We start from the raw sequence: 22692 nt of genomic DNA, 5'->3' as shown, positions 1-22692 counted from the left end.
GCAGGGGGCACCGAGACAGAGCCCATGTCATGGCAGGGAGCGGCGGGTCCCTGGGGATGGACTGGCCCCGCCTCCGAGAGGATGTGCTGCAGAGTTGGGGGCGCTGAGGACAGGTGACCTGGTGGCAGTCAGGGGTGAGGACCCCAGCACCACAGAGGGCTCAGGGTGAGCCAGAAACTCACTGGGAGGTAAAAGCAGGAAGCAGGCTGGGTGTGATGGTGCATGCCTGTCATCCCAGCACTCCGGAGGCTGAGGCAGGAGAATCCTTGGGAGTTCAAGACCAGCCTGGGCTATAAACGGAGACCCTGGCCAGCGTGAACAGCACAGCGAGACCCTGTGTCACAGAGGCAAATCCGGAGCAGTCAGGCTGCAGCCGGAGTGAGGGCAGAGGTGTCGGAGGCTGGGCTGGGGCAGCTGAAGTTCTGGGCAGCCTGCAGCCAGTGTGGGCAGGGACAGCGTCCCAGCCTTCTGAGTCACAAGGACAGCGGGGTCTGCTGGCCTGGTGACCCGGGAATGGCCTCACCTAGCCTCCCTCTCTCCTGCAGCCCTCCCGGCCCCTGACATGAGCCCCTGCGGGCCTCCCAACTCGAGCCTGCCGGGCGAGGTGAGCGCCTGTGGGGCGCCCGGGGTCCCCAACGTATCGGCAGCGGTGCCATCGGGGGCTCCCAGCGGCTCCCCGGCGCTACCCATCTTCTCCATGACGCTGGGCGCCGTGTCCAACGTGCTGGCCCTGGCGCTGCTGGCCCAGGCCGCGGGCCGGCTGCGGCGCCGCCGCTCGGCGGCCACCTTCCTGCTGTTCCTCGCCAGCCTGCTGGCCACGGACCTGGCCGGCCACGTGATCCCGGGCGCGCTGGTGCTGCGCCTGTACGCTGCGGGGCGCGCGCCAGCTGGCGGGACCTGCCACTTCCTGGGCGGCTGCATGGTCTTCTTCGGGCTGTGCCCGCTGCTGCTGGGCTGCGGGATGGCGGTGGAGCGCTGTGTGGGCCTCACGCGCCCGCTGCTGCACGCAGCGCGCGTGTCGGTGGCCCGGGCGCGCATGGCGCTGGGTGCGCTGGCCGCGGTGGCCCTGTCCGTGGCGCTGCTGCCGCTGGCGCGCGTGGGGCGCTATGAGCGGCAGTACCCGGGCACCTGGTGCTTCATCGGCCTCGGCCCGCCCGGGGGCTGGCGCCAGGCGCTGCTCGCAGGCCTCTTCGCCGGCCTCGGCCTGGCCGCGCTCCTCGCCGCGCTAGTGTGCAACTCGCTCAGCGGCTTGGCACTGCTGCGCGCGCGCTGGCGCCGCTACCGCTCCCGACGGCTTCCCGAGGTCCCGGGCCCCGAAGGCTTCCGGCGCTGGGCACCCCGCTCCACCTCCGCCTCTTCCGCCTCGTCCATCGCCTCGGGCTCCGCCTCTGCCACCCTGCGCAGCTCCCGGGGCGGCGGCTCAGCGCGCAGGAGTCGCGCGCACGACGTGGAGATGGTGGGGCAGCTCGTGGGCATCATGGTGGTGTCATGCATCTGCTGGAGCCCCCTGCTGGTGAGCACGGCCTGCCCTCGGGTCCAACCCCCCCCTCCCCTGGTCTCCCCAGCGCACAGCTCCGCCCATCCACGCAACCCTTCCCCGCGCGCTCTGCACTTTTGTTTTTGTCTCGCTATGCGGTTCAGGCTGGCCTTGAACTCACTTTGCAGCCCAGGCTGCTTTGGAGTTTGCAATGACCCTCCTGCCTCAGCCACCCCATTGCTGGGATGACAGGCGTGCGCCACCACAAGAGGTGCCCTGCGCGGGTCCTTCCTTTCTTGCAGCAGCCTCGCCTGCTCAAACCTTTCTCTCACCCCTCTCAGGAGCTCATCCCTGGGCCCCTTGTCCGCCCCGTGCAGCCCCCCAACACTGCTGTCCCCACAGGTGCTGGTGGTGCTGGCCGTCGGGGGCTGGAGCCCCAGCGCCCTGCAGCGCCCACTCTTCCTGGCTGTGCGTCTGGCCTCCTGGAACCAGATCCTGGACCCATGGGTGTACATCCTGCTGCGCCAGGCTGTGCTGCGCCAGCTGTTGCGCCTGCTCCCCGCCAGGGCCCAAGGCCGGGGCCGTGACACAGAGCTGGGCCCGGCCAAGGGAGCGTGGGAAGCCAGCTCTCTACGCAGCTCTCGGCACAGTGGTCTCGGCCAGTGCTGACCGCTGACGCACCCCGTGCCATCAAGCCACCTGGTCCATCTCCTCTGGGCTGCGGCTCCAGTGTGGGTGCACAGAGGCGCCCCGACCCATCCGGGAGTCATGCACGATGCTCTAGAGGGCGTTGGAGACCCCTGAGCCTCCACTCGGCTCACAGTGGCCCCGAGCTGCCCAAACGTGCGGCGCCTGCACCTCCCGCATCGTGCTCTGGGGGGCGCTCAAGACCCCAAAGCCCAGGGCAACCCTGACCCCCTCTCGCCGCAGGCCACTCAAAGCACGAGAAGGGACGGAGGGTGCGGGGGTCGGGGCAAACCCCAAAGGCCTTTTTTAAAAACTAAGAACTCCTGAAGGGAGGGCAGGGCGGGTGCTAGCAGCCCCCGGGCACGAAGTCGAAGTCCCGGAAAAAAGCCTGCTCGGCGGCAGACAGGGGCCGCGCATCCCGGGGCAGGCTCAGCGTGGGCGCCTCCCCCGTGAACTCCTCGTCGAAGTTGCTGACGTCCGTGCGCCCCGAGAGCTGGGGAACGAAGGGGGGCGGCAGGCGGCGGGCCAGGAGCGCGTCCCAGCCCAGGGTCTGCAGAGGGGAGAAGAGGCGGGTGAAGAGGAGGCTGAGGCAGGAGGGTCTGGGCTGGGCACAGGGGGATGCTGAGGTCAGGGCTGCGCAACCCAGAGGAAGTGGGTACAGGAGTGGGGGGAGCAAAGCGGGGCTCCCGGGGCCGCGCCATGTCTTGAGGGGCCCTGGGCCCTGGTGGAGAAGGTCAAGGGGCCTCACCCTGAAGAACGGCTGCTTCTTCACGTCCTCCGCGTCGCGCTCGCTGGAGCCCAGCCTCCGCTCCGGGTTCCTGCGCAGCAGCTGGGGGCGAGGTGGAACCGGGTCAGCTGTGGTCTCGGGCCCAGCGTGCCCCTCTTCCCCGCCCAGCCCTCACCCAGTGCTCACCCTGCGCATGACGCCGATAGCCTCAGCGGACAGGAAGCGGGGGTACCGCACCTCGTCATTGACGATACTGTCGAACACCTCCTCCTCGTCGTCCCCAGGGAACGGGGACTGCGGACAGCGGGACGCAATGTGGTGAGCGCAGGCCCCAAGGGCCGGCGCCCCTTCCTCCCCGGGAGTCGGGGACACTCACCTCACCCACGAGCATCTCGTAGAGCAGCACGCCCAGCCCCCACCAGTCCACGGCACGCGTGTAGGACGTGTCGGTCAGCACCTCGGGGGCCAGGAACTCGGGGGTCCCGCAGAACGTGCTGGTCCGATCGCCGTACCCCATGCCTGCAGGCGGCGGGCGGGACCGTGGGAACTCATGGGGCTGGGGCTGTGGGGACCCCGGGCGCTCCCCGCTTCCCCTTACCCAGCCCACCCCAGGCCATCGGGTCGCCAGACCCAGCCCTCACCCTCCTTGCAGAGGCCGAAGTCCGCAATCTTCACGTAGCCCTCGGTGTCCAGCAGCAGATTGTCCAGCTTTAGGTCCCTGGGGAGGGGCGGGGCGTGAGTGGGGGAGGGGCGGGCAGCCCCAGGCTGGAGCCCCCCACCGGGGCAGCACGCACCTGTAGACGATCTTGTGCTCGTGGAGGAATTGCAGGCCCAGCACCACGCAGGCTGAGTAGAAGCTGCAGAGAGAAGCGGGCAGGGGTCAGGGCTGCGGCCCCAGGGCTCCAGGAGGCTGAGGCAGGCGGGTCTAGGGGGAGGTCGGAGGACCGGGGCTCACACGGCTCGGGGCTCAGAGAACACGTCGCTGTGGATGTGCAGCATCAGGTCCCCGCCGGCCGAGTACTCCATGACGAAGCACACGTGTTCGGGCGTCTGGAAGCAGCCGAACAAGTTCACAAGGAAGGGGTGCCCCGCGCGGGTCACAGCCGCCAGGATTCGCTTCTCGCACATCAGGCTAGGGCAGGTGCGGGGGACAGAGGCCCGGCTGAGTTCTACACCCCCAAACCCCAGGCTCTCGGAGGCCTCGACTTGCGTGCAGCTGGGCTGCAGCAGGACTTCTGAGGCTTGGTCTAGGCCCGGTGTGCGGACGGAGCACCCGGAATCCGCCCATGACCCAACAGCGCCCCCTGCTGCACATGGGGGAACTGCAGGTCGGAGGACCCGGACCCAGGCCCGCGGAGCCACATCGCTCTGCCCAGGACTGGTTCAGGCAGAGGGAGCCCAGTGAAGGCGGCTGCCGCCAAGACTCCCACAGGATGGGTCCGGTAGCAGCTCCACCACGCAGTGCGGGAAACACCCGGATACAGCCGTGCCTGAAGCGGAGCCCCTGGGATTCTTTACTGATCCAGATCAATAAATTCCCTCATTTGTTTAAGGCTTTCCTGGGTTCCTGATTATGACAGAGACCGCTGGGAACTGTGGGAAAATCCCAGTGCCGATATAGGAATACAGCACAGCTCAGACTGTTTACTTTCTTTTTTTTTTTTAATTTTTTTTTTTCTTTTTTATTGGTACCGAGGATCGAACTCACGACTGCCTGCTTGCAAGGCAGGCGCTTATGCCGCTGAGCTAAATCCCCAGCCCCCCAGACTGTTTACTTTCTTTTGTCTTTTGGAGAGGTCTCATTGTGCAATCCAGGCTGGCCTTGAGCTCACTTTTTAGCCCAGGTTGGTCTGGAACTCACAGCAATCATCCTGCCTCAACCTCCCGAGTGCTGGGATGACAGGCCTGTGCTGCCACCACACCCAGCTAAATATGCTCTCACTGAGTTGTCCAGGCTGACCTTGAACCTGTGACCCCCTGCTCTGGCCCCCCAAATAGCTGAGATTACAGGTGTGTGCCACCCTGCCAGGCAGCAGTGCCAACCCTGTGATGGGCCCAAGTTCTCGTCAAAGTTGTGGCTTCCCCCAGATCTCCTACATATCTGGCAGAGGGGGGATTGGAACTCAGGGCCCTGGCACCAAAGCAGGCACAGAGCAGTGGTGCCATCAGGAGCACAGATCTCAGAGCCTGAGAGCACAGGTTCCAGTCCTGGGCTGAGGCCACCGCCCAGCCGTGTGATGTTGGGGACATTGCTTGGTCTCTCTGTGCAATCCACAGAGAGCAACAAGCACAGCACGGAGTGATCAGCAGGGAGTTCACAGCCGGGTAACGGTGAAGGTCCCAAACTCGAGGGCACAAGGGAACGTCCCAGAAGCGGGGACACAGCACAGTCTCACCTTTCCACTTCGTCTCGGGCCACGATGTCCCCTTTCTTCAAAGCCTTGATAGCAAAGAGCTCCCCGCTGGCCCGGAATTCAGAGAGCAGCACCTGGACGGAGCAGGGGGGAGATGATCTCCAGGGTCAGACGGCCCCAGGCCCCCCGACTCACAGCCCTTGACTCCGCCGGCCTCACCTTCCCGAAGTGACCCCGGCCCAGCACTGCTAGGAACTTGAAGTCCTCGAGCGTCAGAGGCGACTTCTTCAGGGAGCTGTGGGGAGAGGAGGAGTCAGGCGGGGTGGGCAGGGCCGGGCCGGGTGGGGGCGGAGCCACGCAGGGCATCACCTGCACAGGCCGGGGCCTGGGCTCTCCTGGGTCTCCGAAGGTAAGTGTGGAATAGTGGCCACTGTCTGGCTGGGGGAACCCTGCAGAGAGAGATCAGAGGCAGACGTCAGCAACAGGACACCCACAACCCTGCCAGCCTGGCCAGGGACCTCTGTCCTCCCTCCCTTTGTCCCCTTGACCACATCCAGGCGGATTTCTACCCCAGGGCCTTCCACAGCTGCACTCTCTCCCAAGATGGCCCCACCCCCACATCTGAGTGATCCCCCCTTAAGCCTCTCTTCGAGGTTTACCTTTGCTGGGTAAAGGTAAACCTGACCACTGGATCAAACAGATCCAGTGTCCCTCCTAACAGCCCCTGTCTTTAGGAAGGTGTGCTGGCACACACACAAACCCAGCACTCAGGAGGCTGAGCCAGGAGATCCAAGAGGTCAGCCTGACTACATCATGAGACCCTGCCTCAAAAAGAAAAGAAACAAAAATCCACTTCTGCTTTTCCTCCCAAACATACTTTAACTCCCAAATATTTTCTGTGCCATTGTATATGTTAGCGCATGTTCATGGGGCACTAGAACTGGAACCCAGGGCTCTTTACTGACATCCCCAGCTCTTTTCCTAGGACAAGCTTTTGCTAAATGTATCCGGAAGTACTCGAACTTGTGATTCTCCTGCTTCAGCCTCCTGCAGTGCTCCGGGATTTTTTGTTGTAGCATCTGGCTAGCTAGTTCCACCCTGCCACCCTGGGTTCCAGCTCCAGCACTGCAAAAAAAAATAATGAATTTGGAGCCAGGGGTAATAGCTCATCCCTATAATCCCAGCACTCAGGGAGGCTGAGGCAGGAAAAGCTCAGAGAAGATCTTGTCTCAAAATGTTAAAAAAAAAAAAAGACTGGGGATCCCAGGCGCTTACACCGCTACAGGCCTGGGATTTTTTGTTGTAGCATCTGGCTAGCTAGTTCAAACTGGCCTTGCACCCACTATGTACCCCAGGCTGGACTCAGACAGTGATCCTCCTGCCTCGGGCTTCTGAGCTCTAGGATTATGGGTATGTGGCCCTACACCTGACCACATAGACTTCAAAAAGAACCCAAGCCAAGCAGAGAAGGGTACAGCCCTTCCAAGTTGTTTTTTTTGTTTGTTCTGCTTTTTGCTTTTTCTGGTACTGAAGTTGACTCCAGGACTATTGCACCAAGCTAGATCCCCAGTCTTTTTTTTTTTTTTTTTTAACATTTTGAGACAAGATCTTCTCCGAGCTGGGCTCAAATTTGAGCTTTTCCTGCCTCAGCCTCCCTGAGTGCTGGGATTATAGGGATGAGCTATTACCCCTGGCTCCAAATTCATTATTTTTTTTTTGCAGTGCTGGAGGTGGAACCCAGGGTGGCAGTCAAGCCTCTGAGTTCAGACGTTTTTGTTCTAGTTGTGTTTTTTAAATTGTTCTTGTTGGTAGCAGGAATCAAACTCAGGACCCTGCACTTGCCAGGCAGGCGCTTACACCGCTAAGCTGCATCCTCGATCCTAAGCTCATACTTAACCAGGATAGGAAACTGGGACCTGGAGCTGTGTATCCCCAGGGAGGCTCCCACTGGTAATGTCACTCATGTTTGGGAGGTGACAGGAGACACGTGCTCACCGGGCTGGAGGAGCTGGACAGCAGCCCAGGCGGGCTCTTGGGTGGGGAACTGTCGGGGTCAGGCCCCAGGGTCAGCTTCTCCAGGGACACCTCCCTGCGGCAGAGGGTGGGGCTGGGTGAGAGACGGAGACCCCGGAGCCTCAGCCGAACCGGTGGTCCGCGCGGCAGGGTTCCCGCCTTACCCCACCGGCCGGGCCTCAGGTCCTGGCGAGGACCCAGGGCTGAAGGTGCTGGTGGCTGTGGCGTTGGGGATCAGCCTGCGCAGCAGCCGCACCCACGTGGCCACGTCGATGTTCATCTGCCGGGCACGCTGGAAAGCCTTCCCTGGGGGCGGGGACGCGTCACCCGCGCCAGTCAGGCTCCCCTTCCACCCCAATGCTCCCTGCCCACCATGCCAGTCTGGCCGCTCCCCACCACACGTCAGGCCACGCCTCCGCAACGCCCCCTGCCCGTCTCTGCCAGTCCACTGCGCCCCCGTGCCCCCCCCAACACCTTGCTGCTTGGAGAAAATTTTCTTCTGCCGCCGCAGCCGGGGGATCCTCTCGATGACAGGGTTGCGGAAGGTGACCTGGGAGAAGGCGACAAAGGTGAAGTCTCTGTTCCTTTGGGACCTCTGGCAGAGCCCTGGTGAGCAGAGGCACACGCAGACCTGGGCTCATCCTGGCTGAGTCTACCTGGTGCAGGAGGGAGAGCTGCCTAGTGCAGCTGGGCACAGTGTTGTGACCATATAATCCCAGCACTCGGGAGGCTGAGGCAGGTGGCTCCCCAGTGAGTTCAGGGCCAATCTGGGCTGGGATACGTATGCAAGTGTGAGGCCTGTATGCACTACATAGTGAGACCCTGCCTCAAAACCAAACCAAACCAAAAACCAAGAGAGGGAGGACAAGAAAGAAAAGGGAAGAGACAGAGATGTCCACGTGCCTGACGCCCACTGAAACCACCCCGTGCCGCAGTGGCTGAGCTAGAAAGGGGGGCACTGAGTCCAGGGTTCCTGGCTAGGGACAGTTGTTGGGGGAACATCTCTGATTGTCAACACAGGCAGGGGGTTTGATGTCCAACAACTCCGGAGCCCAACTGCCAAGGCACAGGGTGGAAACCCACTGTGGGAGGAAGCTCTCTCCACAGCGCTCTGGGGGCGGAGGCCACACGTTGCCATATTTTGTTTGAATGTCTGGCCTGTCCGAATTTTTCTTTTCCTTTTCCTTTTTCATTGGTTCATTTGTTTGAGATAAGGGCTTGCTGTCTAGCCCAGGCTGGCTTTGACCTCCTAGCAATCCTCCTGCTTCAGCCTCCCACAGTGCTAAGATGACAGGCTTGTGCCCCCTGCCCAGCTCTTTTTATTTTATTTTATTGTTTGGTACTGGGGAGCGAACTCAGGACCTTGCGCCTGCCAGGCAGGCGCTTTGCCACTAAGCTAAGTCCCCAGCCCCGACCCCAGCTTTTTTTTATTTTATTTTTTTAAATAAGGCCAGGCATAGCATCAGGACAGGAGGATGCAGAGAACCGAGTGCCCCGGGTTGAAACTTCAGCACTGTCCCTCTCTCCAAGCCCTAGCTCCGAGGTCACCTGGCTGTGGCGTGACCCTGTGAGCGTGCTTCCAGCTAAGCTCGGAACCGCGGTGGCACGGGCCCTACCTCGGCCAGCAGGGAGCCCTGCGGCTCCAGGTCCAGCTGCACCTCGTGGCGCTCGTTGTCCAGGAAATCCTCCAGCTTCAGGAACTTGAGGGCACAGAGGCCCCGCTGGTCCCGCCAGAACACGGCCAGCTCCAGCTCCCGGGCCTAGGGAGACACGGGCGGGGTTGCCGGCACCGGCCTGGAGCCCCGCACCACCCTCCCCATGGTCCCTTACCCGCTCCAGCTCTAAGGTGAAGCTCTGATCCCACGCGCTGGGCCCACACGGCTTCCAGGACGTCTGCCCCACCACTGTGTTGTCCAGCTTCAGCACAGTGCTGACCTCACCTGCAGGTTGGGGCAGTCAAACAAAAACCGTGGGGGTTTGGGGGTTTAGCCCAGAGGGCTAAACTTGCTTGTAAGTGCAAGGTCGTGAGTTTGATCCCCAGTACCAAAAACCAAAAACCAAATTATGGGAGCTAAGCCAGTTACGGGGGCGCATGCCTGTCATCCCAGCACTCAGGAGGCTGAGGCAGGAGGATCAAAAGGTCCAGCCCAGCCCGGGCAACTCTGCCAGACTGTCATAAAAGGAAAAACTAGAAAGGGCTGGGGATGTGGCTCAGTGTGACGGCCCTGGTTCAAATCAAAGTACTGAAAAAAATAAAAATTGCAAAATCACGTTGGGTCAGTTGTTTTTTTCAGTTCTTTAATTCTTGGCAGGACTGGGGCTGGAACCCAGGGCCCTGCACCACCAGGTAAATGCGCTGAGCCTCTGTCCCACACTTCACGCTTCCGAGGAACTGCACGCTGGTTTCCTTGGCGCTCACTAGACATGCCCGACAGCCAAGGTTCTGATTTCTCCACATCTTCTCCAACACCTGTGATGTCCTGTTTCTTGTTGCTACTGCTGTTTTGATAACCATCACTTTTCTGGCTTGTTTATTTATTCTGATTTTCTAGGTCAGGGTCTAGCTAAGTAGTTCAGGGTGGTGGTTTTCTTATTTATTTTTATTTTTGGGGTATTTGGGATTAAACTCACAACCTCGCGCTTGCCAGGCAGGCACTGTGCTGCTGAGCTATATCCCCAGCCTACCTCCAGGGTGGTCTTGAACTCACAACCATCCTCCTGCCTCAGCCTCAGTGCAAGGATGACTGGTGTGGGCCACCATGCTCGGGCCTTCCCTGATGCTTCACTAACAATCATCTTAATGGTTTTTAGAGGTGTTACAGGACCAGGGATTTAGCTCAGCGGCACGGCACCTGCCTGGCAAGTGTGAGGTTATGAGTTTGATTTTGGGTGCCAGAAAGAAAGATAAAAACAAACCAAGCATAGTAGTGTGCGCTTATTATCCCAGCAGGATTATAAACTGAGGCTGGAGGCTGAGGCAGGAGAATCATTGTGAGTTTGAGGCAAGTCTGGACCACAAAATGAGTTCAAGGCCAGCCTGAACTGCATAGCAAAACCCCGTCTCAGGAAAAAAAAAGTGTCACAAAAGTGGGGCACCCAGCTCTCCCACCTGCCCTCACCCACGGACTCACAGCTCCCACTTACCTGCGTTCTCTGCTTCTGCTTTGAGGCTACTTCGGCCACTGAGGCTTCCACTTCGGCTGTAAAGGCCCCGTCCGGGGCGGCTCAGGAAGGGGGTGCGGCTGTCAGGGGCCCCAGGGGTCCCCGAAGGTGCAGGATTCCAGGGGATGTTCTCTGGAAGGTCCCTGCAGCCCACCACACGCACCTCCAGGGTCCCTGGAGGAAAAGCAGACTCGTGAGGAATGGGGCCCATCAAGGTCTCAGGCTGAGGGGGTAGAAGGGGCTGAGGGGAATTAGGGTGCATCCCAGAAACCATGACCATCTCAGGGGACTGGATAACGGACAGCCAGAACCCCAGAACCAGGCCTGGTGGCACACACCTGTCATCCCAGCACTTGGAGAGGCTGAGGCAGAAGGGTCTCAAATTCCAGCCCACCCTGGACAACTAATTGACTTAGCAAAACCCTCAAAATAAATAACCAAAAAGGGATGGGACAGGGCTCAGTTGAAGGCCCTAGGTTTAATTCCCAGCACTAAAAAAACTAAAATAAAATAAAAAGGTAGCCAAGTGTGGCAGAGGGGTCTAAGGCAAGGAGTTTAGTTAGGGCTTGGCTGGGAGAATGGGGACACGGGATGTGGGAGGTGCCGTCTGTGGGTTTAGGGGCACAGGAGTGATTCAGGGCAGCGGCTGAGATCTGGGCACTGTTGTGTATGCCTGGGATCCCACTTGGGAGGCTGAGACAGGAGGCAGGAGGATCGAGGAGTTTGAGGCCAGTCTGGGTTACACAGTGAGTTCAAGTCCAGCCAAAAACTCTGTTTCAAAGAACGAAAAAAAAGAAAGAAAGAAAAGCCGGGTCCAGGCAAAGAGAAGTAAGGCAGAATTTGGGCTGGGTTGGGTTGGGCTGGGGGTCCAGGGCAAGACTGGGTCCAGCTGGGCAGCGGGGACCTGTGGGGGGCCCACCTGTGAGGGGCGCGGGCTTGCACAGCGTGCTGTAGTGTGAGGCGGGGAAGGGGCCACTCAGTAGCGCACTGAAGGCGGCCGAGGAGACTGCGGCCAGCTCCTCTCGCAACAGCCGCCCCTTTGGGTGGTCGGCAGGCAGCTCCCCCAGCCTGCGCTCCAGCGCTTCACGCAGCAGCCCCAGCTTCTGGTTGGACTCGGTCAGCTTCTCCTGGGCCTATGGCGGTAAGGTCGCATGGTGAAGGGGCTTACGGGTCACCCTACTCCCCTCTAGGCAGACTCGCCCCTGGCCAGGGCTCCACTTTACGCCGATGCCCAGCCCTTCCTGAGGCCCCGCCCCTTGCCTGAGGTCCAGTCCCTAAAGCCCCGCCCTCACTGAGGCTCCACCCCACCCATTCCTCTAAAGCCCCGCCCTCATTAAGGCCCACCCCTTACGGATGCTCTGCCCGATCTGAGGGCCAGCCCCAAAGCCCCGCCCTCACTGAGGCCCCACCTCTCAATGACGGCCTCGGTAGTCTTCCCCCAAACAGCAAGACAGACTGAGACTCTGCCCTTTCAGTAAAGCCCATACTTGGTGGAGGCTGCACCCGCCTCACTGAGGCCCCGCCCTCCCTGAGCTCTATTCAGCGGCTAGGCCCTCACTGAGTCTCATTCCTGGCCTGGGCCACGCCCCCTACACGACCCAGTCCTTCACTGAGCCCCGCCCTCCAGTAGCCCGCCTCTTGCCGAGGCCCGCCCCTCACCAAGGTACAATCCTATCGAAGCCCCGCCTCCTTTAGGTACCGCCCCTACCATAAATACATCCTGGAAGAAGCCCCGCCTCACCGAGAGCCCCACCCCTCACCTCGCTGACCGCCTTCCGGTCTGGGGCCTTGGCCGCACTGAGCAGGCGCAGCACGTTTTTGGCGCCCTCGGCCACCGCGTGCTCTACTCGGAAGTGATGTCGCAGCTCCTCGATGCGCAGCTCTACTGCTCCCAGGTCTGGACCCCCTGTGGGCAAGATGCTTGGCAGTGACCCCAGCCTGATCCCAGACACACGGCCCTGCGGCAGACACTCCACTCTGGGTGTGTGTGGGGGATGCGTCCCTGTCATCCCAGAACTGGGGAGGCTAAGGCAGGAGGATCACAGTGACTTAAGGCCAACCTAGACTACACTGTGAGACCCTGTCTCAACAAAAAAAAAGGAAGAAAGAAAAACAGACAGACAGACCAGCACCACATAAAACAAAAACCAAATAACAGCATGAAGCATTTCCATATGCTGTCTTCCTCCCTCGCCCCTTCCGGGTGTCGGGACCCAAGAATAAAGAGTTGGGCAGCGGCAGGAACAGAGCTTTACCGGAACCACTGGGACCTCAGACTCCCAGCCCCCAGGACTGGAGGAAAGAAACTCCTATTGTTTGCCTGTGTTTATGTATTGTAATCCTGGAAGCCGAACCATGCCTTCCCGATGAGTTTCTTCCCAGCATTTTTTTATTTTTTGTTTACTCATCTCGAAGGACCTGGGATTAAACCCAGGGCCTTCACACTCAGCTACTTCCCCAGCCTCCCTTTTTTTAAAAAAAAGTTTTTTTCTTTTGTGGTACCAGGCATTGAACTCACAACCTTGTGCTTGCCAGGCAGGCGCTTATGCCATTGAGCTAAATCCCTGGCCTAGCCTCTCTTTTTAAAAATTTTTTTAAAAAATTTATTTGTCTTTTTGAGACAGGGTCTCTCTCTGCAGTTCAGGCTGGCCTTGAGCTCACTGTGCAGCCCAGGCTGGTCTTGAACTTGCAATGATCCTCCTGCCTCAGCCTCCGGAGTGCTAAGATGACAAGCACGCGCCACTACTCCGGGTTTTTTATTTTTATTTTGATACAGAATCTCCTTAAATTGTTCAATTGCATGTGTTGGGCTGGAATTTGTAATCCTCTTGTCTCAGCCTCCCAGAGTGCTCGGATCACAGGCCTGCATCTCAATAAAGGCATTTGATAGACTTTATCTCTATCTCATCCGCAGGTGACTTTTAACACTGATGCAGCGCGAAAGCTGTATAAATAGTGGTTAGTCCATATTGTGTGGAAGAAATACTGCGGAAAAAAGGTCTGTAAGTGTGGAAAGCGACCCCGGTGCTCCCCCGCACACACGCACACCAGGAGATACCCGCAGATCACCCACCGGCCGTGGGTCGAGACAGGCCATCCGCCCCATGAGCTACACAGTTTCTTTCCATTAAAAAGCCAGAGGGGAAATTTCTCCAGCCGCCAGCGGGGGCGCTGAAGCAGCCATCCGCGGGAATTCGAGGCTCTGTATCAAAAAAAAAAAAACCCGGGTCTGGCCTGCGGGTGGCAGTGTGCTCCTGTCGGACCTAGCCAAAACCTTGCTGGGACAAAACGGGAAACTGAGTCCCCCAGTCGTAGGGTCAGCTCTACCGACAAAACGATGCTTTGCAAGCCAGCAGCTGGGCACTGGGAGGCACGGGGCTCACCTGGGGCCTCATCTGGCGCCACCTGGCTCTCCAGCTGTCCAGCCTGCAGGGCCCGGCGCAGCTGCATGCGGATGATGTCTATCTTGGTCTTGCTGTCCTGCAGCATCTGCTGGGCGGTCAGCAGCAGCTTCCGGTCCTGTGGCAGAGATGATCATGAGAGGAGGGCAGGCAGCTCAGGTCCGACCCCTGCCCCCTCTGTGCGCACCCCACAGGCCTGAGTGAGGGTGGGACAGGTCTCTGGACAGAGAGACAGGAAGCTGCCCACTCCAGGAGGCTGAAGCAGAAGAAGCCTGAGTGTGACACCAGCCTGAGCCTCTAGTGACACCAAGTTAAAAGTGAAAAAACGAACACCAAAAGAGTCTCAGGCTAGGGTGCAGCTCAGTGGGATGGCTGAGTCCTGCAGAAGAGAGAGAGGGGCATTCACGTCTTCCATTCCATGGCACCAAGTTAGTCCCTCGATACTGCTGCTGCCACGGGAGCCACTCGTGCTAAGTTAAGCCTGTGCTCTACCCCTGAGCCACATCTCCGGCCCCAGGGCGATTTTCCTTCTGAGTGTGTGTTGGATTTGGTCTCCTGAGTGTGGGCTGCTGTGGAGCCAGCAGGAGCCCACCTTCGGCTCTCTCTCATGGAGCTCCCCTGCAGCTCCAGCCAGGCTCTCCTGACATTTCTGCCATCAGGAAGTCACCGAGGCCCAGCCCACGTCACCACCACAGTGCCCTGGAGGTAGGAGTGTTCCTGGCATGGAGAGCACATCTGTCATCTCAGTTCTCTGAAGGCTGAGGCAGGAGGATCACTGCGAGTTCAAAGCCAGCCTCAGCCACAAAGTGAGTTCCAGGGCTGCCTGAAAAGCACAGTGAAACTCTGTCTCGAAAAGACAAAAAAAACTGGGAGCTAGGTAGTTTTTTGTTTTATCTGTGGTGCTTGAGATGGAACCCAGAGAGCAGCAGTGCTAGCCACGCCCTCACCCCAGCCGCGCCCCTCCTGCTGACTTCTTTAAGTTACCCAGGCTGTGGTCTTCAGTTACGGCAACAGAAAACAGACAAGAAGTACAGAGGAGCAGCTAAGACGGGGTGTGCACAGGAGTGTGTGTGCATGCGCCCGCAGACCCACCTTGGTGCTGCCATTGCTGTAGGTCTGAATCATATTCTCTGCGCCCTGCTTCACCTTCAGCTCAATGGCCAGCTGCTTCTCCAGGCCGGCCACGCGGCTCAGGTTGGTGGCCGAGCAGGCAGAGCTGCCAGCCCCTGAGGACTGGGGTGCATCTGGAGGGGACGAGAGGTGCAGGGGTCACCACCGCTATCATCCTGGTGTGTTGGGGTAGCTTGGTCCCCGCTTTGGGGATCCATCTGCCACTGGGTCAAGACGTGGCCCTCCTTGGAGGGGTCGTGGGTGCAGCAGGTGAGGATGGACCCTGGGGGCAGGAGTTCGCCGTGGGCCCTGGGTGCTTTGTGTACACCCTTGTGATGGGCTTGTTCTCCTGGCAGTCACGTGACAGTAGCTGAGCCTCTGGGTGTCACCGAGGCGTAGGTATGAGTGCCAGAGTCTTTGCTTACAAGATGAAAATGTTCTAAGCTGGGCGTGGTGACTCAAGCCTGCAAAGCCAGCACTTGGGAGGCTGAGACAGGGAGATTCCCAGGAGCCCGATCTGGGCAACACCGTCAGTTTAGGACCAGCCTGAACTAGATAGTGAGACCCTGTCTCAAAAATCAAAACATTAGAAAAACATTTAATTGAACTCCACACTTAAAATAGTAGACTTTAGGCTGGACGCAGTGGCACACACCTGTAATCCCAGCACTTGGGAGGCTAAGGCAGGAGGATTGCTACGAGTTTGAGCTACAAAGTTGGGCACGAGTTGGGCTACAAAGTGAATTCAAGTCCAGCCTGAAACTGCATAGTGAAACTTGCTCAAAAAGACGAAAAAAAAAAAGGAGATGTTGCAGGGTTTTTTTTTTTTTTTTGCTTCACAATTAAAAAAAGTCAAAAAATAACTGAAGGGGGAGATATAGCACAAGGTCCTGGTTCCAAAACAAAAACAAAAACAAAAAAATCCCAAAGGGGCATAAAAGAACTAAGATGTGTTCTGTTCATGTAGGAACTCCCACGATAAATGTAATGATTATGTCTGAAGACATGTACTAATAAACAATTTTAAATGTTTTAAAAATACTGAAGCACGGTGGTTCACACCTGCAATTCCAAAGCTCAGGAGCAGGATCATGAGTTCGGGCTCACTGTGGGCCAATGGTGAGTTTAAGGCCGGCCCGGATGATAGAGTGAGACCTTGTCTAAAAACACTGCAACCGGGCTGGGGACTTAGCTCAGGGGCACAAACACATGCTTGGCCAGCCCAAGGTCGTGAGTTCGATCCTTAGTACCAAAAACAAACAAAACCCAGCAACACAATAAGAATCAACCCACCCTGGGTAACGTAGGGACTCAGTGCCACCCTGTGTGGCTGTCTTGTTCAAGCTGGCCCTGAATTCACTATATACCCCATGCCAGCCTCGAACTCTAAGTGATCTCCCTGCCTCAGCCTCCGAGTGCTGGGTTTAAAGGTGAGCACCATCATACCCAGCCAGCACAAAACGTTTTAGAAAGGGCAGAGTACATAGTCTAGTGCAAGGGTCCTGGTTCAATCCCCAGTACTATAAAAACAAATTTTTGGGGTAAAGCGTCTTTGTGAATCCTGGGGTGTTGAGCGTGGCAGTACTCGGGGGTCTGGGACAGAAACAGGACCGGGTGTCCGTCCCCAGGTGCCAGCGTGGTGGTGTCTGCACTTCCGGCCTTTGTCAGGTTGCATGTGCCTATGCGTATACGTGTAGATGAGTGCACATGCGAGAGTGCGTGGCTGGACGCCGCGTAAGAACAGGCTACAGGGCTGGGGATTTGGCTCAGCAGCATGAGCACCTGCCTTGCAGGCAGGCAGTGTGAGTTCGACCCCTGATACCGATAAAAAGGAAAAAGACAAAAAAAAAAAAATTAAAAAAAAAAAAAAGAACAGGCTACAGCATGAGTTCATGAGTGCGTCCGCATGCGTGACTGGACATCACGTAGGAACAGGGCTAAGGCAGGCGCGAGTGTGTGGTTGGGCGCCACGTGGGAACAGGCTACGGCGGGAGTGCATAAGTGCGTGCGCGTGCATGTGTACGGCTGGATGCCGCGTAGGAACAGGCTACGGGAGCGCGCGTGACCTGGTGGGTCTGTCTGGACATCCGTGTGACCGCGCATTCCGCAGGTGATGTCATCCGGGTGTCGGAGAAGGCGGGTCTGGGGTGAGCAGGCACAAGCCCAGGGGTGCGGTGTGCTGGACATTGTTCCCGTGTCACACGCTCCTGCGGTCACCGGTTAGTGGCTGTATGTCCCCGGGGTGCCCCCCCGCACTCACCCCGGTCGGCTGTGGGCTCAGGCAGCACCACGTGCGCGTGCAGCTCCTGCAGCTGGCGGTGTAGCAGGTCCAGGCGGCGGGCGGAACCGCGCAGCAGCAGCTCCACAGGGCCCCGGGCACGGCCCAGGTCGGTGGCCGCGCGCCTCAGGTTCTCCGCGCCCTCCTTCAGCTTCAGCTCCTTTCGGATCTCGCGCCGCAGCCGCTCACGCTCCAGTTCCAGCTGCTGCTGCACCCCGGGCGCAGCTAGGTCCGCACCCGCCAGGCCCAGGTGCTCCAGCAGGGACCAGGGCTCGCTCTGTGGGACAGGACATGGTCGACAGGCCAGTCAGGATCACTGGACCCTACCAGGGCAACAGAGCTGGCCGGGGCTCACCCTTTACCAGGACCAGGTTATCCCCTTTCAGTCCCTCCAAAAAAACGGAGAGGCGAAACGGGCCTGCTCCCTGACTCCCAGACTGAGACATCAAAAGGCAGACTCCTGGCTCATCCCTGTCATCCCAGCCCTCGGGAGGCTGTGGCAGAAGGATTGCTGCAAGTTCAAGACCAGCCTGGGCTACAAAGTGAGCTCAAGGCCCATCTGAACTGCATTGGTGAGACCCCATCTCAAAAAGACCAAAAAAAGGCAGACTACGACTAAGAGTCGGGGACCCCACAGATCCAGCCCTGTCCCCCTCCCATCTGCAGTGGGACTCTGGGGGTCAGAACCCATTGCTCCCTCTGCCCCCTGCACTGGAGGACCTAGGGGACAATTCCTGCTGCCCACTAAACTAGTGGGCCCCTCTGCCATACCACCAAAGTAGGTATTGTTTTTCTGGCACTGACGATTGATTCCATGGCCTTTGCACTGAGCTAAATCCCCAGTCGTTTTTGAAGGGAGGAGAGCAGGAGACAGGCTGATCTCAAACTCATGGCAATCCTCCCACCTCAGTCCCCTGAGGGCTGGGATAACAGGCGTGGGGCACCACACTCAGCAGATCTCTGAGGGCTTAAGGGAAAGGCCCCTTCCTTCTTTTTGGTGTAACCCTCAACTAGCAGGTGGCAGGGACAGGTTTCATCTGCTCTGCTGTATCCCCAAAGTAGAAGGCTCAGAGAGTCAGGTACTTCCTTCGCCGGTGCACCCCCAAAGTAGGAGGTCCCAACATCAGACCCCATATTTCCTGTTACCTTGTGTTATTTTTTGTTTTTTTTGAGACAGGGTTTTGCTATGCAGGTCAGCCTGGCCTTAGATCCATTTTGCAGCCCAGGCTGGCCTGGAACTCAAAGTGACCCTCCTGCGTCAGCCTCCTGAGTGTTGGGATGATAGGCATGCGCCACCATGCCCGGCTTCCCTGTTACGTTTTAAAAGACTTGGGACCCCAGAAAACAAGCCGTTTCCTTCCTCTTTTTCCCCAGCCTGGAAGCCCTAAGGACCCGGATATTTTCACCCGCCACCCAGGCAACTCCAGCGCCAGTGCCTCATCTCCTCCCCTTAGCGTTAAACCCAGGAGGACACAGGCCAGGGTCTCTCTGGGCCATGGGGGTCCCCTTTGGTCCACCCCAGAGTGACCCAGTCCCCACCTCCAGCTCCTGCTCCGAAGGGGGCTCAGCCACTGCCATCCTGGGTCCCCGTAGAAGGCCCCGCCCTCTTCCTGGACCTCAGCCTTGCCAGGGCGTCCGCACCGCCACTTCCTCTTTCCTGCCAGCTCCCAGCACTCCCCGCGCGCTTGGTGGCCAGCCCAGGGGCAGCAAGGGGACCTGCCCTCTCGTCCCGTCCAGGTTGCCCCCTTCCCTCTCCGGGGCAACCCAGGGCCATCGCCGGGGTCCCCTTCCTGACACTATGGCAAGGAGTACAGGCCCGTGGCATGAACAGCAAGCGAGCTCCACACGGGGGTGCGTGGGCTGCGGGGGGCCTTCGTGTTATGGGCTCACACGGGGCACACTCACACTTGTGAGTCCCCAGAGCACACGCTCGCATGAGATCACGCCTGTGGGTCACTCGGGAGCCTGTGCCATGCGCACCCACCTGCTCGGGCGGACTCGGCCGCCTGCCCACGCACGTGTGCATGCTCACGCCCTCCACCCACCGGGAGCCCACGTTCCGCGAGCCCCCCGCCCCGCTGCTCCTGTGCGGGTCTCCAGCGCCCTCCCCCTGCCCCTAGCCCCACTTCCCCTCCAGGTCAGAACAGCCAGTGCTGCAGAGGCCGGGCCCCCTTCCTGCCAGCGGCCCTGCGACTTCCTGCTTCCTCCTGTCCAGACGGCCACTGTGCAACCGCAGGCCCGGGGCTGGGCCAGCCCAGTGGCAGCCTCTGGAGCAAACACTGTCAGGCGACAGTACTGTGGCTGGGGACCAGGATGGCCCCCAAGCTGCCCGCAAGCCGCCTGCAAACACATGGGCACTGTGAATAGCGTGTGGGGGGGGGGTGCGGCGCACCCAGTGGGGCTGCGCACGCGCCCAGCCTGCACCGGGCCTGGGGTCCAGCCCAGCGCGGTGGAAGGAAAAGCAGCAGGTGCTGAAAAACTCCCCCAGCGCACGGGTGTGATTGTCAACCCATGTCCACCGCAGAGACGGGGTCAGGCACTTCCTAGCCACACACAAGGCCCCAAGTCAGACGCCAGCACCACAAGAAAAGGGAGGGGAGAAAAAGGAAACTGAGGCCCACAGCAGTGACACAGCTCACCCCAAGGGTCCCACAGCCCATGGCAGGTGGGGCCACTGCTTAAAACAAGTGTGCTCTGCAGAGAGTGGTGGTGCTCCTCTGTCATCCCAGCACTTGGGAGGCTGAGGCAGGAAGGTCATCACTGTTGAGTTCCAGGGCAGCATGGGCTACGAAGTGAGCTCAAGCCTAGCCTGAACTGCAGAGTGAGACCCTGTCTCCAAAAAAGTAAAAAAGTAAGACAAGGGCCCTCGAGCCACGCATGGTAGGGCACTAGACTAATCCCAGGAGGTGCCATTGTAGGAGGCTGAGGCAGGACAAACACAAATTCAAGCCTACCCTGAGCAGTGCAGAGGGAGACCCTGTTTCTAAAATTATTTTTTAAAGTCAGGGAGGTAGCTCCCAGTGTGATGCCCTTGGGTTCCATCTCCAAAGGGCATGCTGAGAATCCCAGCACAGCTTGCGAAAACACTTCTGTTCCTACCTGGCTGTTCCCAGAGTGGGCCCCAGGGCCATGTCCCCTCAGGGCACCCCCAAGTGGGCTTTCTGTGACTCCACCACCCTCTCCTCTTCCTATTTTACACATGAAGCCTCAGAAAAGTGACAGCAGTCCTTCTCCGAGGCTGGGGATTTTTGCCCCATCCCGAGGGCAAGTGGCTGGGTCTGGGGGTGCAGAGCTGGTGCCTGTGACATGGGGCCCAGGGGTGGTGTTAGAGCTCCCTACAGAGCCTGCTGTGGCCCTGGCCACAGGGAGAAGTCTGGCCCCACGTGTGGGTCATCTGAAGGCTGCTGGGGGCTGGGGACCCTGAAAGATGTCACAGCAGCTTCCCCTCCCGTCTCAGAGAGCTTCGGTGTCTGGCAGGGGCCCTCGGCAGGGACATGGCCTCACTGGAGCTGAAACCCAGGCTCACTGCATCCCACTCTGGCCCATGCAGGTCCCGCCTGCCACTCCACTGCCAACCCCACCCTGTCCCCAACAGCCAGAGCAGGGACTCAGCCAGGGGCGAGGCCAGCTCGAAGAGGGAAGGCCCAGGAGGAGGGGTGACCTCCCTCAACCCCAGCTCCAAAGCAGAGCAGGCTCGGAACATGGAAAGCAGGGAGGGAGGCTGGGCCTCCCGGGTCCTCCTCCCTCGGGTGACTGACTCACTTCAGGGCCAAGGGGTCACCCGAGGGCCAACAGGGCAAACTCAGGACTCAGGCCTGGTACAGAGAACCCCTGCCACCTCCATCTCCCAGCAGGGGAGGTGGGCCAGGGGGCACCAGGCCCGGGTGTCCACCTACAGGAGACCCTCTTGGACCGGTGGCCGGTGACCTAGGCGCCCTGGTCCGGAGCTATCACTGCTTTGGGCTTTTCCGGGGTAGGGACAGGACATCCGTTGGCAGGACACAGACACACTGGGAGAGAGGGACAGGGAGGCAGGCCCGAGCAACCACGGGGAACTGGGGAGAGAGCGGGCAGGAGATGGGAAGGGGGTGGGGCACGGATCCGGCCTCATCCAGGGGGTCGCAGCCTCCATGGGGGCGGGCGTGTGTCACGCCAAGCACATGCAGGCGCGGCAGGGTGGGGGGGGAGTGTCCCACACAGCTTGTCCCCAGCTGGGGGTGCAGGCAGGGACTCTGAGTCCATCCCGGCTCCACGCTCTCTGACCTTGTGTGATCGGCAACACCAGATACGCCCAGCTCCTCCGCAAGGCTGGCAGGCCATCAGCGGGACTGGGACAGGGACGGTGACAGGGACACAAGAGGGGACGGGGCGGGTGTGGAAGGAGACGAGAACACGGTTACACAGCAACCACGGGACCACAGGCTGGACGGAGAGGCGCCGGCCGAGGGGCACCAGCCCCTCACGCACATTTGGGGTCTGGATGGGGAACCCAGCGGGGTGGGCGCTTCAACCGGCCTGGGAGGCGCCGAGGGAGAAGACGACGCCCCCACCCCAACCCCGAGTGGCCCGGGCGCGAGCCACAGGTAGAGACGCGGAGGAGACCCGGGCCGCCCCGGGCGGGACCCCGAGGCCGGGCACCCGCACCTGCAGGCAGGTGCCACCGGGCAGCTGGGCAGCGGCGAGGACGCGTGCGGGGTCCCCAGCTCCGGAGCGAAGCCCGAGAGGAGGAGTCGGTGACTCGGGCGCTTCCGCCAACAGGTGCCTGCCCCGAGGGCCCGCGGGAGGGGGCGCGCGGTCCCGGGGCGCACAGCGGCCGCGCCCCCCGGGCTCCCGCGCGCCCCCGCTCAGGGCCGCGCGCCCTCCCCGCCCCTCCCCCGCCCGGGCCCCAAAGCGTCGCCGTGCCGTGGCTGGGGACGCAGGTGCGCGCCTACCTGCACGGCGTCGCTGGCCATGGCCGCGCGCGGGGAAGGGGCGATCGCGCGTGCGCGGACGGGGACGGGGACGGGCGGGGCGGGGCAGCCGCGACCCCCGCACCCGGGTCCCCCCGCGACGCGACGCTGCCCGCGGCGGCTCCGGCCTCGGCTCGCTCCGCCCCGTCCCGCCCGGCCTGGCCGCGTCCGCGCCGCGCCCTCCCGACCCGCGGCCGCCGGCGATCACGTGAGCGCGAGGTCGGCGCTCGGGGAGGGGGCGGGGCCGGGGCGGGGTGGGGCTCCCGGCGGCCCCCGGGGCTGCACGGTCCTGCCCTGCGGTTACCCGGGGAGGCCGAGCTGGCGGGCGTCGGGGTGCAGGGGCCCGTGGGCTGCGGGGCCCCTCGGAAAGCCGGCGCAGCCGGGCGTGGTGGCGTGCACCCCGCGTCGCAGCGCTGGAGAGGCTGAGGCAGGAGGATGCATGGTGAGACCCTGGCTCAGAAATCAAAACAAAGCGAAAATGACAACAAAGAAAAGCAAGAATTCATCCCCTGCAAGGCGCAATGTACGTACAAT

At 60.3% G+C, this 22692-nt stretch overlaps 2 protein-coding genes across 4 annotated transcripts; one reads left to right on the top strand and one right to left on the bottom strand.

Moving 5' to 3' along the window:
* The first annotated feature begins 562 nt into the window (after positions 1–562).
* Ptger1 (prostaglandin E receptor 1) lies at positions 563–4443 on the top strand. The gene is made up of 2 exons (XM_003461818.4): positions 563–1513; positions 1880–4443. The coding sequence occupies exons 1-2, from the start codon at positions 563–565 to the stop codon at positions 2144–2146; spliced, it is 1218 nt and encodes a 405-aa protein (XP_003461866.3). The 3' UTR covers positions 2147–4443.
* Positions 2438–22306, bottom strand: Pkn1 (protein kinase N1). 3 transcript variants are annotated; one of them, XM_063228515.1, is made up of 22 exons: positions 22141–22306; positions 17192–17486; positions 14914–15065; positions 13804–13939; positions 12181–12326; positions 11340–11553; positions 10403–10594; positions 9089–9198; positions 8875–9018; positions 7733–7808; positions 7423–7564; positions 7241–7334; positions 5615–5694; positions 5465–5540; positions 5288–5379; positions 3847–4023; positions 3686–3748; positions 3533–3609; positions 3268–3410; positions 3078–3185; positions 2913–2993; positions 2438–2714 (listed from the first exon to the last, which is right to left on the bottom strand). In XM_063228515.1, exons 1-22 carry the CDS (start codon positions 22159–22161, stop codon positions 2511–2513), a joined length of 2823 nt encoding a protein of 940 aa, XP_063084585.1. In that variant the 5' UTR covers positions 22162–22306; the 3' UTR covers positions 2438–2510. The 3 variants fall into 3 exon arrangements, with proteins under 3 accessions (XP_063084585.1, XP_063084584.1, XP_004999906.1); XM_063228514.1 differs by lacking the exon at positions 22141–22306 and adding an exon at positions 21473–21537; XM_004999849.4 differs by lacking the exon at positions 22141–22306 and adding an exon at positions 18749–18938.
* Positions 22307–22692: the final 386 nt, after the last annotated feature.

This window comes from Cavia porcellus, unplaced genomic scaffold (assembly GCF_034190915.1).
Source record: "Cavia porcellus strain 051 isolate PalLab524CR breed Dunkin Hartley unplaced genomic scaffold, mCavPor4.1 scaffold_17, whole genome shotgun sequence".
NCBI lineage: Eukaryota > Metazoa > Chordata > Mammalia > Rodentia > Caviidae > Cavia > Cavia porcellus.
This window is presented reverse-complemented; position numbering and strand designations above follow the sequence as displayed.

Bases quoted from the DNA above. Each gene is read 5' to 3' on its own strand.
- Ptger1 (XM_003461818.4), top strand. From the start codon at position 563: ATGAGCCCCTGCGGGCCTCCCAACTCGAGCCTGCCGGGCGAGGTGAGC. The intron at 1,514-1,879 runs GTGAGCACGGCC...CTGTCCCCACAG, and splicing joins TCTGCTGGAGCCCCCTGCTG to GTGCTGGTGGTGCTGGCCGT.
- Pkn1 (XM_063228514.1), bottom strand. From the start codon at position 21,529: ATGGCCTGCCAGCCTTGCGGAGGAGCTGGGCGTATCTGGTGTTGCCGA. The intron at 15,066-17,191 runs GTGAGTGCGGGG...CGTCCCCTCCAG, and splicing joins TGAGCCCACAGCCGACCGGG to ATGCACCCCAGTCCTCAGGG. The intron at 3,749-3,846 runs GTGAGCCCCGGT...TTCTCTCTGCAG, and splicing joins TTCTCTGAGCCCCGAGCCGT to CTTCTACTCAGCCTGCGTGG.